This window comes from Lepisosteus platostomus, chromosome 8, assembly GCF_059453375.1.
Source record: "Lepisosteus platostomus isolate fLepPlt1 chromosome 8, fLepPlt1.hap1, whole genome shotgun sequence".
Lineage (NCBI taxonomy): Eukaryota > Metazoa > Chordata > Actinopteri > Semionotiformes > Lepisosteidae > Lepisosteus > Lepisosteus platostomus.
This window is the reverse complement of record NC_142618.1, coordinates 7,626,557-7,641,346: the sequence shown is the minus strand read 5'-3', so window position 1 is coordinate 7,641,346 and position 14,790 is coordinate 7,626,557. Positions and strand designations below refer to the sequence as shown.

General features: G+C 36.1%; 1 protein-coding gene across 19 annotated transcripts in view; it reads right to left on the bottom strand.

Moving 5' to 3' along the window:
* Nucleotides 1-14,790, bottom strand: part of eya1 (EYA transcriptional coactivator and phosphatase 1) — a 115,705-nt gene that overhangs the window by 41,114 nt on the left and 59,801 nt on the right. For 3 of the 19 annotated variants that reach the window (XM_088642238.1, XM_088642241.1, XM_088642242.1), the window contains 4 exons: nucleotides 6,243-6,293; nucleotides 4,387-4,514; nucleotides 3,240-3,305; nucleotides 1,347-1,424 (listed from right to left, as the gene is read on the bottom strand). In XM_088642238.1, coding sequence (XP_088498364.1) covers nucleotides 1,347-1,424; nucleotides 3,240-3,305; nucleotides 4,387-4,510 — 268 coding nt within the window. In that variant the 5' untranslated portion in view covers nucleotides 4,511-4,514; nucleotides 6,243-6,293. Of the gene's footprint in view, nucleotides 1-1,346; nucleotides 1,425-3,239; nucleotides 3,306-4,386; nucleotides 4,515-6,242; nucleotides 6,571-10,117; nucleotides 10,242-12,418; nucleotides 12,949-13,755; nucleotides 13,959-14,790 lie in introns of those variants that run through there. The other 16 variants (XM_088642239.1, XM_088642243.1, XM_088642251.1 and 13 more) reach the window with 16 other exon arrangements.

Below are 14,790 nucleotides of genomic sequence, written 5' to 3'. Positions count from 1 at the left end.
GAAACTCTAACAACTAGCAATATGTATTGGGTTAAAATTTTCTTTTGTAGATATGTGATAAAATCATTACTAGTCTATTAACAATTCATGCAGTCTAAAAAGAAAAAGGTTTTATTCCCCTGGGTGAATATTGTACACTGCTTACCCCGAAGTACATTTAATATGTGTATTATTAATTGACCATCAGCAAGCATTTGATGGGATAGCTCTTTAACTTTGCTTAAGCTCAGTGTCGTACAGTAGCATGGATTAGTATCCCAGTGAAGGCCACAGTTAATCATTTGTGGTAATAAAATAAGTGAAATGCAACAGAAAAACCGGCATGGATGGTTTAATTTCTGAAACAGTTTTTTAAAATATGTCAAGCATGGCCTTTTGCAGTTTTACGTCGCACTAGTCAGAGATGCCGAGAGAAATATTTGAATGGTCATGTGAATGTGTTTTGTTTTTCAGCTTTCTGCAAAAGTTCGTTTATTTCTTACCATTTTTAAATCGGCATTTGTATGAAACAATATATGACATATGGAAGACCATCACCCTTTCTCAATCAAACATTTTGCAGAAGCAGTCTGTTATTTCTTCTAATGTTCTTTTTACTACTGGTCTCATAAACCATGAGTCACAAAGAACTGTGATAATTGTTTCAGTTGGGGGAAAAAGTATTTATCAGGGTTTAACACTTGGAATATGTCAAAGACACCCCTTTGTGAAGTTCCTAATAGGATTCCAATAAACCCACCAATTCTTAGAACATACTGTACAACCTATTGTACAACACTAATATTACATTAAGCCACATTAAGCAAGCAAAAATTCCAACAAACTAAAAATCTTCACTCGCATCGAAAAATGTTTTTGTCTTTAGCAAATGGGGAATCATTCTTGGGTCATTTGTGGTTTTCCAAATCCTGGATCCCTTGTCAGCGTACTGATGGCACTCATAGAGACTTTAGAGATTTAAAGACAGGCTTGTATCTCAAAGAGAAGCTTCTGAATATTCTGCCTTGCAAGTTCCACAGTATTTCTCAACAGTACTGGCCAATACCTTCCCGAGTTTCTAAGTGATAAAAAAATAAACTTGCCATAAGATGATGTTCAGTTGAACAAAAGCCAGGTCCATCATTTGCTGATACAATGCAAGAGGCAGTCACTATGTACAAATTGAACAGGCCTTTATTAATTCCAAGGGTTGTAACATTATTATTTGGTTGCTTAGTTGATACTTTTTCCCTTTGCTATTACAATCTAGTGAAGCAAACTTCCTGGGACCTTTATACAATGTGGTTTTGGGATGCGTGAGTCTCTGTTGCTCTCCATGACCATAGCAGGCCCAAACCCTCCCTTACCTGTTCCTGAGAAACCGTCTAGAGACCCGTCTGCTGCAGAAGTGATGATTTCGCTGCTACTCATTGGCTCTGTTTTAACTGCAAAGAGAAAAAGAAATATTATTCCAGCATAGGATCCACTGCCACACAGTCTATGAAGGTCTAAAGCACTTAATTATTTGCCAAGCAGTTCCAATCTCCTCTCTTTTAGGTGCACTAACAAACATATGCAATTAAAACAAACACAAATACTTTCACAGCAGAGGGGTCCTAGCATATTTTTCCATTTATATGTTGTGTGCACTGCACATTTAATTGGTTTGCGCAATCTGTTGATGACATTCATTCAGAAGCATTAAGAATTCATAACTTGGAAAGTCTGAATAAAATGACAATGGCAATAGATCTGTCTATCTCTAAAGTGTATGTACAGTATAATTAAGAACAGTTTACCATTGTGGTGTGAGATGGGGCTGTGCTCAGTCAGCATGCCTTTTTTCTTGCAATTTAAGACCACGTGTCAATTTTTCTACAGTGAAATCACCCTATCAAATGTGATTCACATACACTCATAAAACAAATGTCTCTAAGGAGTATCAGTAACACATTCCTAAAGGGCTTCACCTGCAAATACTGAAATATGTCAGGTGCCACACTGAAGCATAATTCGTTAAATGCTATTAAAACTCTGAAAGGATCTCCTTTATTCCTCATCATTCTCCACTACAGGCATCCTGCAAACAACCTTTCCTTTGATTCTCTAACACTGACATTATTAATTTGATGCATTGCTGTGGGTTTCACAAAAAAATAAATGAAAATAAAAGTACAGTATCAATGGTCAGAGGTCATTTGTTATTTTGTGCATTGTGTGTATTTCTTTAGCTTACCCACATCGTAACAATGTACAGTACCTGACTGCTGTCTGTAAAGTGAGATACACTACATTTTTTTTTGTACTGTGCCCTTGTTGTTTAATCTAAAATAATGAAAGTACTCAGACAAGTTTGCAGCTGTCTGAGATAACCAGGAAATCTTTGAAATAAATCCATTTCACCTCAGGAGGGGAATTTTTTGAAAGACTAATCTGAAAGCAGATTCAAAATGTGGGTATGGAGTCATGCCCATTTAAATCCCTCATGGTAAAAGAGTTATTCACTGTCATGTTTAACATGTTTCTACTATGCTCATTCCGCAGAGGAACACATGTTGATGTGAGTATGTTGAAATATACATCAACATGCCTCTCTGAATATTCAGGAATGTTGCGTTACACTGCATGCATGAAATATCTGCATATAAAATATCGATTTCAATACCACATCATCCAACTGTGTCTACAAGAGAAAACAGTGCTTCAAATGTAACCTAAAAGTGCACTGTTTTACTCCGACTTCATTCATTCTTGAGCAAATGAACATCATTCTGCCAGCACATTTCAAACCATGCTTTAAATATATTTAACATCACACAGCAGTCAGTTCCAAACTGAACTCCTGAAAATGAAAGGTGCAATACGTGGTACAAGTCAATACTCGTGCTTTCAGAGACACAGAGTGCTGAAATGAATTGATCATATTATTTGTAATTGCAAAAAATGTATCAGACTACAATATTGAGGTAGAAACAGTAGCACATGTTTTAAGATTTCATTTAAAATATAACTTATATATAAATTTAGAAATGTAATGTTTACATTTTTTCGGAGCCTTTTCTCGCATCAACATAAAAATCTGTGATAGCAAAAGCTAAATAAGTGTCATATGAATGCAACTGTAAGCCTACAGGATCAGCAGATTTAGAAATGGTGCTAAATGTGACTGTGGCTATTGCAAAATTGTAATAAAAAATAACAATCATTGATTCAATACAGCCAGGCATTGCCCTTTCATTTCTGCACAGAACTGCACAAACCTGCTGTGGTCTGTGTACTAGAACTTAACAACCAGTCAGCAGTGGTAAGCATTGTGATGTTATCACCTATGGGAAAAGAAGATTGCAAAGGACACATGACAATCTACACCACTGCTTTTCAGATAAACATACCTACATTCATTGCAGTTTCTAAAAAAACAACAACTTATCTATCCACTTTTGGAAAGCTGCTTACCTCTAGTGAGGGTCAGGGTTGTGTAGCCTATCCTAGAGGTACAGAGAGCAAGGCAGAACTACACCCTAGATGGGATACCAATCCATAGTAGGGTCATACACCAGGACAATTCAGAGCCACTAATCTAGTCACCATGTCTTTGCTGATTCCAAATAGGAGAAAAATGCTATAGGCGCAGGGAGGCCATGCAAACTCCACACAGGTGCTCTGGTTTAAAATCCAAAAGCTGTAAGGCAGCAGGGATGACTGTCACCTCACCGCCCCACCCATTTCATTTACATTTCTGACACACATTAGCTATTATTCATCCAAATCATTCACAAGAGCCACATTCACTTTCTTCTCCTTTTCCTGGAGGGAATTTTTTGGTATAAATTTTCTATTTTGTCTTCCCCCTTGTTCAGACCTAAAAGCGGAAGGGCCCCAGCGTTCATGAACTCTTCATCACCTCTGCAAATCAGGAACTGCATTACTAGATTTATGCAAACAACAGTCTGCTTCAGCTGATGTGATTCTCTGTATTCAAAATAATAGTCGGTTAGCTTTTATAAAGCTAGTGCAAGCTTTTAACTGGTGTTTGTTTCCAATGCTTGTGAAACTCAATGGACAATAAAAACAGCAACAAAGCTGCAAAAACAACAAAATGAAACTGCCTTTGAACCGGCGGGCTTGCTGCTCGAGTTGTCTTTTTTGCAATTCATTTATGATCACGAATAATTTGCAAGGACAATACATTCTCTTAACATAAAGGGCTTAGATAAGGAGAGCAATTTGAAAATATTAAGATACTGAAAATCAAGTACATCTGTGATTCAGTAATACATATCACAAAACATAGGCAGTATTTAAAGAATAAAAGTAAGAACCAGTAGCATTGTATTGTATTGTACACTGTCACGCACATATCTCAATTCATAAAGAACAGAAGAAACAGAAATCTCAGAAACCTACCTTCTGTGCCATTTGGTGTCATGGAATTGTTATTGATATGCGAGTTGTCAAGTTTTGGACCATTAGGAGATTCACTGCTTCCACTTACTCGACTGTGTGGACTGGCTAGATCCTGCATTTCCATAGACCTGATGCAAAGCACAGCTATTTTTACTCTCTTGTTTAAAATGATTAATGGGTCACATGAAAAAATAACAGCGTGGGTTTAAAACAAATGATGGGCCTGATAGCAAATACTCTGTTATATATTTGTTTTTGTTGCAGCTAAAGGTTAATAATGTAGTGTCATTTTCGATGGTTTATTGTCTTACTATTGAGCATTCACTGAGTAACAAGAACAGCGTGTAGCACTAGTATTTCACAACATATATTCGTAGTCACACACAAATTTAAGACCTGTCGGGTTTGAGGGAAAACATGTAGAATTCACCAAAATGGTACAAAATTAAACTTAAACCACCTGCAAAAAACGCACTAAATCATTCCAAACAGGATGCAAAAATAACATACTTTAAAACCCTTTGGGTCTGGAGAACTTCCAGGCTCTTTAACAATCTACTGTACATTTAAAAGTAAATCTATAGGCCTAAAAGGAGTAATATTTCATTTAGTAGATTGAGGAACATGTAGATAGTACATTGCAAAATGTAAAGAAGAAGACATCAAGACTTTGCTCCAAATCTGAATGATCCAAGACACTACAGAGGACCATTTTTTTTTTTAATTTCACAAGCAAATTATTTTGAGAAAACAGCTCAATAATATATTTCTTTTTTGCATTAAAACTTCACAGCACAGATTTACAATGCACTCATACTATTTGCAGTGCACTTGTATAAAACCCTCTGCTTCAAGTTAATGCAAGAGGCCATGCTTCAGTAACTGGGAATAAGCAATGTCTAACACACTTGTTTGCTCTGGCAAACTAGGTAATTGTTTTTTTCTCTTCTATTGAAGCTCAGGCCATTGGAAACATTTTATCTTCTCATTTGTGTGTATTCTGCATTATATTATGCATGTCAAATTGAAAAGGGATCAGGCCAGCACACACTGAAGGCATATCCACCAACTCAAACACACATTTGTCTTTGTTAATGATCTCCACGCATAATTGCGCTAATGAAATAAGAGGTAAATTGTATGTATTTCTGTACCAGTAATTTCAATTAGATTGCAAAATGTGTAGGTCTCTGTTACCAATTAAAGAAAGTGTTTTTAAAAAGCAAACCAAACGTTATAGATTTTCTTGTGAACACACAGATTCTAATCAGACGACAAATGAATGGCAAAGCTATTTTTGCTGTATTTTGATTGCAAAGATAACATCAGCTGAAAGTTCCCGAGTTAATCTGGAATATCAGATTTCAAAACATTTTTATTATCTACAGTTAGCTTTAAAAACTCTGAAAGTCATCATTCTCTCATATTTAGACTGCTGACTTTTGCAGTGCAGATCAAAATCTTGCTTCTTGCGAGTCAATTTAGCGAAACATTTTGAAAGCATTCCCTTATTTCTATTCTCCTTACAGCTCTGAGACCAGTTTGAGGTATTCTGTTTCTATCCCCAATGGTGCTTGAATTAACTCATTTTTGTCTTACTTTATACAAAACATTATATACCAAATACAGTTCTGAATTAGTAATTTAACTTTTTTGCAGAAGGAAACTGCTTGCTAATAGATTTACTACAGCGGATTTGTATTTTTTCTGCAACCCAAAAGAAGAACACATTTTTCAGTTCACGTATACTTTGCCGGTAAATGCAGTTCATTAGGTTTTAGAGTTCACTATGTACTTCGATCAACAATGCTTCCTGCTTAATAGTGCCATTGGCATAATACCAGCAGTGTTCTTACCTGGAACTGGATGGATCAGAAGCATCTGAATCACTGTATCTTTTTTTTCACCTGCCAAGTAGAAACAATATAACTCCTTGTTATTTTAGCTTGGTGTCACTGTCCAGGTCCATCCATGCCACAATAGACATTGTCTGAGAAAACATTATTATTACTCTCTAACAGAATAGGAACAGGGGAGACCCTGGAACACAGAGGCACATTGTCTCTAGGTTAAACCCTCTACTGCTGTTTCCTTCTTCAGGTCTTTCCTCCTCCCCAAGTCAGGGGAAAGCAGCCAAATGACGGGAAGGTGATTCATCATTGGCCTACGACAGCTGCAAACTGGATTAACCCTCCCCCAATCAACATGCAAAGCAGCTTAGCCAAGGTAAGCAGGAAGGGATGCCTGGAAAAGGTAGCTGCTAGAAAATGAACTTGTTGAACAAAAGCAACTCAGGCAGAACACCCCTAGCATCTTCAGCGGATCTTTCATCTGCAATTGACACTATCTGAAATATATCTCCACTCCCTCTCTCCGAACACTGACAGTTTCTAATGACCATCACGGCTTGCTCCCACAGACCTGTCTCAGTTCGGGTCTGCAGGAGGACAGTGCGAAGGGAACGGGATCATTTTTTTTTTTTGGGACACTGGAATTGAGATAGCAATTTTTCAAAAGGTAGCCCCCCCAAAAAAAAATAAATAGTAGATGTTCACTACAACAACAAAAGAAAAACGGAGGACTGTGGTGCAAGAAATTGCTGAACCACAGGGTTTAAAAAAAAAAAGTTATCATTTTTGCAATTCATATTTGTCAATTTTTGGTACAGTAGTTTTCTTTTTCTGTATGCTGTAAAACAGTCTATGGCACATTAAATTAGCCAGACGTGAAGTAATATCGAATTCCACACAGAAAGAATTCCTGACTGAAAGATGTCAAATTCAGCAGAAGAAGTAAATCATATGGCTCTTCCGTTCATTATAATTGTTATTATCTAAAATCTTTGATTAAAAAAAAACAGTAGTACACCGTGTACCATGGTAAAGTTTTTCTGAATATGGTCCCGGGTTTAAACACCACCTTTCTTTTCCTTTTCCTCCCATTCGGCCATTTTAAGATAGTTATTATGCCATATTATGGTTAGTTTTGCTGAGATCAGGTGATTTTCATATCATAACAGCCTCCTGCTCCTTGGCATTTTGGCTTTCGGATGAAAAAGCCAGGCCAAATGCAACAAATATGCAATTAAAAATATATATATTTTAACAGCAGGAAACAAAACAACATGGCACAGGGAATGCACTATATGCAGGTTTAATGAGTCATCTGCATTCTCTGCTGTGCTCAGCAGTGAAAGGCTATGAACTGAGCTTAGTAGCGATGCCCGTCGTTCCACTGCAACCAATGCACACTGCCAGCAGGTGATGTGGACCAGGTGAAGAGAGGCTTGAAAGCAAAAACAAGCCCTTCTCCTGCACAGCTTAATATTTATTGTTTAAAAGTCTGTATTCAGCATCTTTGATGTGCATTTCAATTCAACCTGAACTGACTTCTCTTTGATGATCGCAGAACAAAGCCAAGCACGATAGAGCATTCTAAGTGTCATAAAAAAAAAAGCCAAACACTCTTCACTTCTCTCTGTTTGCTCACCGCTTCGCTTTACTTGTTTTAAGACCTGCGCATTTCCATTAGCAAATATCATAAGGCTTTTAACATTCATGATCTCCAGTATGCTGGTAGAGTAACATGCCTTTACTCTGCACGCCAAACCATTTTTTCACCTGTACAGTGGTCGTTTTTCTAATCATTTCTAAACTGCAAAAAGCGTAAGACTTGCCAAAGCTGAAAAGCCACATGCTTTTTTTTTCACAGTAGCAATTAACCGAGTCCTTTGTGTAATAAAGTATTCAAAAAGCACTGGAAAAATAATTAAAATGTAGACAAGGCTTGATACAGTAGCTTTTTTTACCTTGTGCATTAGAAGCAAAAGAAAGGTTAGTTATCTATAATACAGGTAGTTACACAATTTCAACATCAGGAAAACACCTCTCTTTAATAGTATATCCAGAATAATTTATCAAGGAAAGCTTATAGAATATAGCTTAAAAAGAAAATTTACTATAATGTACTGTCCACTGGCATCCTCTCTCAATTCCTTTACTCCAGCTTTACAGGCTTTTAATTTTATAGGCCATAGAGAACGTATTCCTTTGAGTTTTATAGATTATGCAAACCATGTGTTGTGTGTTACTAGGTTTAAAAAACAACGCTTTAATCAAAATAACTTTAAAACAACTAATCCTCACTTAAGCTGGTCAGCTGAATCCACATGGTGGCCCAGGAAAAATAAATCTACTCACAAAGAATGTAGATGCAGACAACAATTGGACACAGATGTGAGTGGAATTAGTCACAGTTTACAAAATGCTACACTTCACTTGTTTCTTTTTATCTGCGTATCAGAATTAACCATGAATACTGCTATGACAATTATTTTTAAGCGGCAAAACAAGTTACAGTCAAAACGCAACAGATAATATACTGTAGACAAAATTACATTTGTTAAAAAAGACGTCATTATTATCTCTGTCATCTAGCTAAACAAAGTTGTAGAAAATGATTAATTCTCTTGAAAAAAAACTACAACAACACAAATTGCATCAACACAAATTTACATTTAATTCATATGGTTATAATTGAACCATTTCCTCTTAAATAGCATAAAATAATAAAAATAAGACTTTGATTTGGATGACATAGTTCATAAAATATTTTTTTTTTTATGAGTGCAGCATAATGATAAATTTAAATCATCTTTGGAAGCATTCAATGGTAATTAGTAAATAGTTCCCTCAACAGATAATTCAATTCAATTTTAAATAAATCACACAATGAATGATAAAATGACAGTTTTCGATTTTCACTTCTCTTTAATTAAAAGTGTAATTCTTCACAGATGTGTGGTTTGTTGATGTACAATTTGTCTCCCTCATTTTGTTAAATCTGACATAGTGCTCCAGCAATCCACTGAATAGCTACATTAAATCTGTTAATACTGTGCTCTTCAACCCTCAAAATTATTTCCAGAAGGCAAGCTCACTTTGAGAGCCCATCAAACAAGATTTAAGGTACACATTTTATCACATTCTCCCTACCGCAGTCATTCATTGAAAAAATGAAAAAGGGCTTTTTTTTTCTGCTTCGTTATAAAATGAAAAGCCAAAAACATAAAGCCAGAGTTGCACTGTTGTAAACAAAAAAGCTGTTTTAAAATTTAAAGAACAATGCTTCATTCCAAGTATTTTGGATCTTATTAGCTGCCAAACTTCAATTTCAAATAAAATTTAAAAGAATACTGAGGACCATAGGATAGGAGAGCCCATGCATACTGTTTTCATCATTCCATGTGCTAGGTATGTACTGAAGCATATCCTTTTTGGAGAAACAGCACATTAAAGCGTTTTCGTCTATGAAATACATACTACTCCACAAAACCAATGAAACAGAACATATTCACATTGCTCTCATTAGAAACAGAAGAATTGAACAAAAAAAAATGTGATTCTTCATTCTCTCAATTTTGCTGAAACTTAGTTTACACAGAAGAAGAAAATTTAAAGAAACCCCAGGGAGTAAGAAATTTCACAGAAAACTATGCCGTAGTTCTTGTGTTTAAACTACAGCGCATCAAGGTTGATCGGTTTTAAAAGCTTTAATGAACAAATGGATAAAAAGCAAATTCTTAAATAAGAAGTATTGTGAGGGGGGAAAGATTGCAAAGATAATCTGAGATGCTGAGCCCTCATCTCCTCTTCTTTCAGTAACATATTCCAGAGACAAACAGCACCATGTTAACAAAATAACACACTTCTGTATTTAGTCAACAACTCACCTCGCTAATCACTCAGAATGGGCATTGGGGTTTCCTCTCCTCTGTCTCTTTCTAATAAACAGCAGAGCTGGGCAGTATCAATTAGCCTTCTGTGTCTTTCACCGAGCACAATTTTCAGCTCTGAAAGGCCTCGGCCGCACACATACGGAATGCACCGGGGCTATAGCAAACACACAGCAACAAGAGCAGTGCTTGCATGGCAGCTTATCAAGAAAAGCTTAATTCACTCCAATGAAGGTCTTATTTAAACAAATACAGTAAGTAAACAATCCAAATCAGGCAACTCATTATCAGTTAATTAGATAAACAGGCTTATTGTGTGAAATAATGGAAGCAGCAGATTGAAGCCCCTGATGCTTACAGACTGCAAAAAACGGAGAGCTTTCTTTTCTTCTGGCTCTTATTTGCTTTTATTTGCAGCTCAGGCTTTATGCTCCATTCTTTTCCTAGATTTACAGTGCTATTAATAAATTTCACCTGCTTTATACGTTTTAAAATGTCAATGCTAAAATGTTAGAATCCTGACAGGGGAGGCTTTTTTCAGTGTTGTGAGTTAGAAAAAGAACTTCTCCTACTGCAATTATGAATATGACATAATATATATAATATATATTCAGGTACATATAATATATATGAATATTATATCTACCATCATAGTCAGGGCATTATATCGCTCTATTTAAAGATAGTGAAATAAAAAAAAAACAGGGCAAAACAGCAACCGTACAGAAAACAAAAAAAAGACCTGGATTTTTTTATATTAATGCAAGTTACTGTCATGCATTATTTTAAGAAAAAATGACTTTTTTGGGAATGTGTATCTGTGAATTTCTAATGCATTCCATTCTGTAGCAGATGCCATTAAATGTCAACTGTTTAACTGTGTTGGCTTTGTTTATTCTGCCCACTTGAAAAAGGTGTCCTGTGGGGACCAGTATGTTTTTGCTTGCTGCAAAACCTATTTAATTTAAACTTATTAAGCACAAGGGTTTCCTGCAAACCAGCAAACTCTGTCAAATATTTCCAGGTTGCATCTATCTTTGTAGAATAAATGCCATACACCTGTTATGTGTGCTTTCCTTTTCATTGTTTAAAAAAAACAAGGTGCAACTTGGTCATTGTATTTAGATTGCCTCCGTTTAATATGTCAAGCAAATGTCTGAAAGACTCTTCCAGGAGGTCAATTATCAAAAAAGAAAAATCAACATTGTACAAAGATATTGATGTTTAAGTCCAAAAAATAACTTTCTAAATCTCCATTATATCCATTTTTTTTCTGAGTAAACAAGTGTTAAAAGTGTTGAGTCAAAGAATCCAGAACACACCAGGAGTGATTAAATGAAAAGTCTCGGTAGCTACTGTATTTCAAGCTAAGTAAATGCGTGCCGTCTCCCCGAAGCTACTGCTTCCTGCACAACGGAAAAGTAAAAGTTCTAAAATACTATAGATTAATAACACGTTACGAGAATAATAATTTTCTCTATTAGGTTTGGTATAATTCAAATTCATACTTTCAAACATCATAAATATTAATTGCAAGTCTCTGCAACATCCACACATTTAATGAGCGACATTATATGTAATAAATAAAGTAAATTGTCTCATTGCTGTCAGCTCTCTGTTTTAATTTTTTTTGCAATTGTCATGCTACTCCGTGCTACACATTTCCACTTAGATCCAGAATAACTTAGTGGCTGTTTTGTAAAGATTTATCAAGTAATGGAGCACAGTGAAAACACAATTTCAGAAGACCAGATATAAATAGATTTCAATGGCTCAGAAAGGGAAAAAAGCAATATATAAACATGAAAAATATATACTGCACTGTTATGAAAGCTTAATCGCTATTATAATTTTTTTCCTTATTCCAAAAAAGCAACTTGCAATTTTTTATTTAAGTGCATTACACCCTTTTCTATATTTTTCTTATATTTTAAAATGTTAATAATAAAATATAACATCAATCTGGAATATTTTAAGCAGCTAGCTAACAAAGATTTTAGCATTTCTAGTGTATTAATACAGTAAATGTGAAAATTTAATTTCTGCTGAAAACTGAAACATTTGTATGTTTCTTCTTTTGACTTTCTGGGTTTTTTTCCTGAAAATGCTGCATGCCAGCATTAAAACGTCAAGCCTCTACTAGTAAATAAAGGCCAACACCAGAACTTTCAAATGGAGCCCAACAGGAAACCCTCAAAAATGAAAAGCTTGTGTTACAAAATGAGAAAAAAAAATACTGACAGACCGGTCATAGTCCTAGAATGTAAAATGTAGAAAAAAACAACAACATATACTTACAATTCTTATTATAGCTGAATCCCCTTATTTTCCCTTTTGTTTTTTTGCAAAGTTCTGTAGGTCTTTCCAGTTCAAAGCAGGACCATTTGCTCAGTGAAAGTCTTTGCGTTTGGTAGGCTCAGATGCGTACTAGGGACACGAGAAGGGAGCAATTTTTTCCCCCCCCATTTTAAGTGTTAAAAACCATAGCCAAAGTGCGGTATCTCTGGAGGCTGAAGCTTAGCAGGAACGAGAGCTGTCCGATTACTGCTGCGGGCTGCGACTCGCGAGTGTCTGAGGACGAAGGGGGGAAGAGAGAGAGAGAGAGAAAAGCAGCAATCTGAAACAGCAAGAACTGCTCCGTGGTGTTTCACAGGAAGACTTTAGGCTGGAAGAGGCACTGGGGAGTTAGCTCTGAGCACCAGGCAGCGCTACATCAGTCCTCCGTATGTCATTCACTCACAGCTTTAAGCAATATAGCCCTTTCCAGATTGTATCAATGATCCTAAGACAATGAAAGAGCAGATCCTTTATCCATTGCGCTTGTTTGTAGAATCCTGTGGTTCTGCTCATGCACCCTAAGGGCTTAATACCCCCCCTACCACCACCACCACCACCACCACGTCTCCCTGTTTTTGTTTTTCTAGTGGAAACCACAGCTTTTCTCTCGTGTTGGCCTTACTGGTTTCAGTCTGACAAAGGACCTCAGCACTGAGATCTAAGTTGTGCTCTCACATAAATGCATTATGTAAATCAGCGAGTCCGGGGCAGACGGCTGGGTCTCAGAAGCTTAGTGGAAGCGCTCCATCAACAAGTAGCTGCTACTGCTGTCTGTAAGGTAATGACTATGTTCTGGTTTCTGTAGGTCTCATTTCCTTAAAAAACAATTTTTAATTGCTTCTGAAAAATAGCCTTCATTTACACTGGCAAGAATTTATAACTGGGAAACACAGAAACTTTTTGTGGGTCCCGAGTCTTTTGCAACAACGCAGGAGGAATACATACTGTTATGCTATGCTTATTTTTAAAATTATTTTTATCAAGGAAGATTGGCACGAGGAAGCGGTATACAGTAGTCTCTCATTGAGGCAAGAAGTGCTAACGAGCAAGTATCATTGTATTTGGATTTTCCTTTCCCTGAGGGGTTTGCTGTTTTTTGATACAAATGTAAAATCAATAGCAGACAAGGACAAAACTAGAAAATTAGCGACAAAGAACCTAAAAGAAAATTTTGCAGTACAATAAAACCTGGCTTGAAAAAACACCAACAATTATAACAGGTTGCATTTAATTTATTCCTACAACATGAAAGGCTAAATATAAAGAGCATGATGGATTTTATGAGGCTTCCGCCTTACCTTTTAGACAATTTATATACGTTGATGGATTCTAATGGCTCAACAGAGGTAACACAGTCTTGATAGGTATCCAGTTGCTCCAATGTGTAAATTTCAATGTGACACTCCTTTTCTCTGCAGTAGTTAAGTGGAAATTTTAGAATAGAAGAATCTATTGCCAGGGCTACAAGGAAGCTTCAAGTTCCCTGCACACCTTGGATTTCATTTTGCTCGTGTGCAGCTAAGGAACTGTGCTATACTCACTCGCCATATATGGGAGACCGGTTCAACATAAGTAAACCTCTACTGAGCTTGTCTGAGAAGCTGACATAAATAGAGCAAGCTGCACTTTTCCTAAACTGAGTGCACAGTGACACAGAGGAAACTACAGTGTGGATATTCATGTTTCTGGCTTGCACAGCCTGTACCTACAGGTGAACTAGCTGTTTCACATTTCCAATCCTACAAATATTAAATTTCGAAGAGGCTCCTTGATAACTCAATAGACTAATAAATGCTCTGGGAATCTCAAGTAACTATTTGTAATGGCTAAAGGGCACAGAAGTCTATTGAGGTACTGCATTTGCTCTCTTTCATTGGACAGCTGCATAAAATTAACTTTCTATGTAATTCTGCAACTTAGTTATTTTAAAATTGGACAGTATAAATACACAGAATTGTTTATGTGCTCTCTACTAAATTATCATATGTTTTTGTCCAGTTATCTGAATTTTGTTAAATATTGTTATCAAAATTCAAATATTAAAACAAGAGGAGCAAGACTGAAACAAGTTGTGTGTTCCTGCCCTTACGTTATATTATATTAAGGGAAAATAAATAGTTCCTCCGTTAGTACAAATCACAAATGGGCCAAGATCTGCTAGATTATGTTTCTGTCTACTTCAAATCTCATTCACACATTGAACTGGTAAAAATATACAAACAGCTAATATGCCCAAATCTATTCTTTATATCGAAGGTAGAAGACTCTGTCTCCTCAAAGAATGAGAAAGAAAGAAAAATATACTAATATACTTTATTCCCTTTTAAAGCTAC